Source organism: Triticum dicoccoides, chromosome 1A (genome assembly GCF_002162155.2).
Source record: "Triticum dicoccoides isolate Atlit2015 ecotype Zavitan chromosome 1A, WEW_v2.0, whole genome shotgun sequence".
Classification (NCBI taxonomy): Eukaryota; Viridiplantae; Streptophyta; class Magnoliopsida; order Poales; family Poaceae; genus Triticum; species Triticum dicoccoides.
The window spans coordinates 303,334,599-303,335,903 of NC_041380.1; the positions used below are offsets into that span (position 1 = coordinate 303,334,599).

The following is a 1,305-nucleotide window of genomic DNA, read 5'->3' on the forward strand; positions in this document are numbered from 1 at the left end:
CCAACGGGCAGGACCAGGACTCGAAAAGCCGCTGGAACCGAGGAGACAGAGCAGGGCAGGGCAGGGATTGGCGTGCCGTGTGAACTTGCAGCGGCGCGCCTGCAGCGCGCGCGCGCGTCCGCGTCAATCAAACCTCGGTCAAACTCGCCTCCCCGCCCCTAGCCGCGCGTCGCGTCGCGTCCAGTCTCTGCCTCTCGTCCGCTGCCGCGCTTTGTATTCGCTTTGGGAGCTTGGACGCGGCCTGCGATGGCGTCGGCACCGGGGCAGTGGGCGTGGATGGCCGCGGTGGCGGCGGAGGAGCTGGCGAAGCTGGAGGCCACGCACCCGGGCCGCCTCGGCCCGCTCAAGGACGAGCTCAGGCGCCTCGTCGCCGAGCCCGGCTGGGACGACGACGACGCGTTCGCGCTCGCCTGCCTGGACGGCGGCGCCCCCGCCGGCTGCTCCTCCCCCTCCTCCTCCTCCCACCCTGCTGCGCCGGCGGACCTTATGTTCACTCAAGGTACGTATACAGTGCGTCTGCGCGTTCTATGCGTGCCATCCTCCCCTGATAATAATCTTGCGCAAGCATCCGCGGTCACCATTAATGGCGGTCTTGCATTGCATGCGCAACCTGCAGAGTCCTCGACCAACAAGAGGAAGTGGTGCGGCGGCGGCGGCGCGGTCGACCGCGAGCAGGGGAAGCGCCGGAGGAAGAATGCGGCTTCCGGGGTGAAGGACCGGGCGGACATGGCCATCGACCGCGCCAAGAAGTGCCTCAAGAAGATACGCGCCATCAAGCGGAGCTTGCTTGCCTGTGTCACGGATTGAAACCAAGGAGGAAAAATCGTGCTAGCGGCTACAAGGAAGGAGAAAGGGATATGGAAGTACCGGAGATGATGGGTGGAAAACCAGGAAATGGAATTGACCTTTATCGATTGCCTTTTGGTTTATACTAGCACTATGAAAAAAAAATTATATGAGATCAGATCTCACGGTTAGCAGGTGAGACCCGTCCTATAAAATTCTTTTTCTAGCATTGTATTGTTTGCATTTTTGCGATTGGAAAGTGGCATCATTTCGTTGATAGTTTAGCTTTCCCAAAAATAAACAAAATGCTAAGTACTTTAAATTCTTGCATGAAATCATCTAACGCAATGTTTAGAGCACTGGGTTTAATTTCTCTCATGAAGTCGACTAACCGGCCTCATCTAAAGCAGCCCAAACATCCATATGTTCTTCAGCAACCCTTTTACACAGCTAAGAGCATCTCCGTCCCTTTAACAGACCCCTCAAGGCGACTTTTTCCACGCCGGCGTCGAAAACCCC

At 57.5% G+C, this 1,305-nt stretch overlaps 1 protein-coding gene across 1 annotated transcript; it reads left to right on the forward strand.

Moving 5' to 3' along the window:
• Nucleotides 1-246: 246 nt before the first annotated feature.
• Nucleotides 247-980, forward strand: LOC119284191. Its single transcript, XM_037563436.1, has 2 exons — nt 247-499; nt 617-980. Exons 1-2 carry the CDS (start codon nt 247-249, stop codon nt 805-807), a joined length of 444 nt encoding a protein of 147 aa, XP_037419333.1. The 3' UTR covers nt 808-980.
• The last annotated feature ends 325 nt before the right edge of the window (nt 981-1,305 follow it).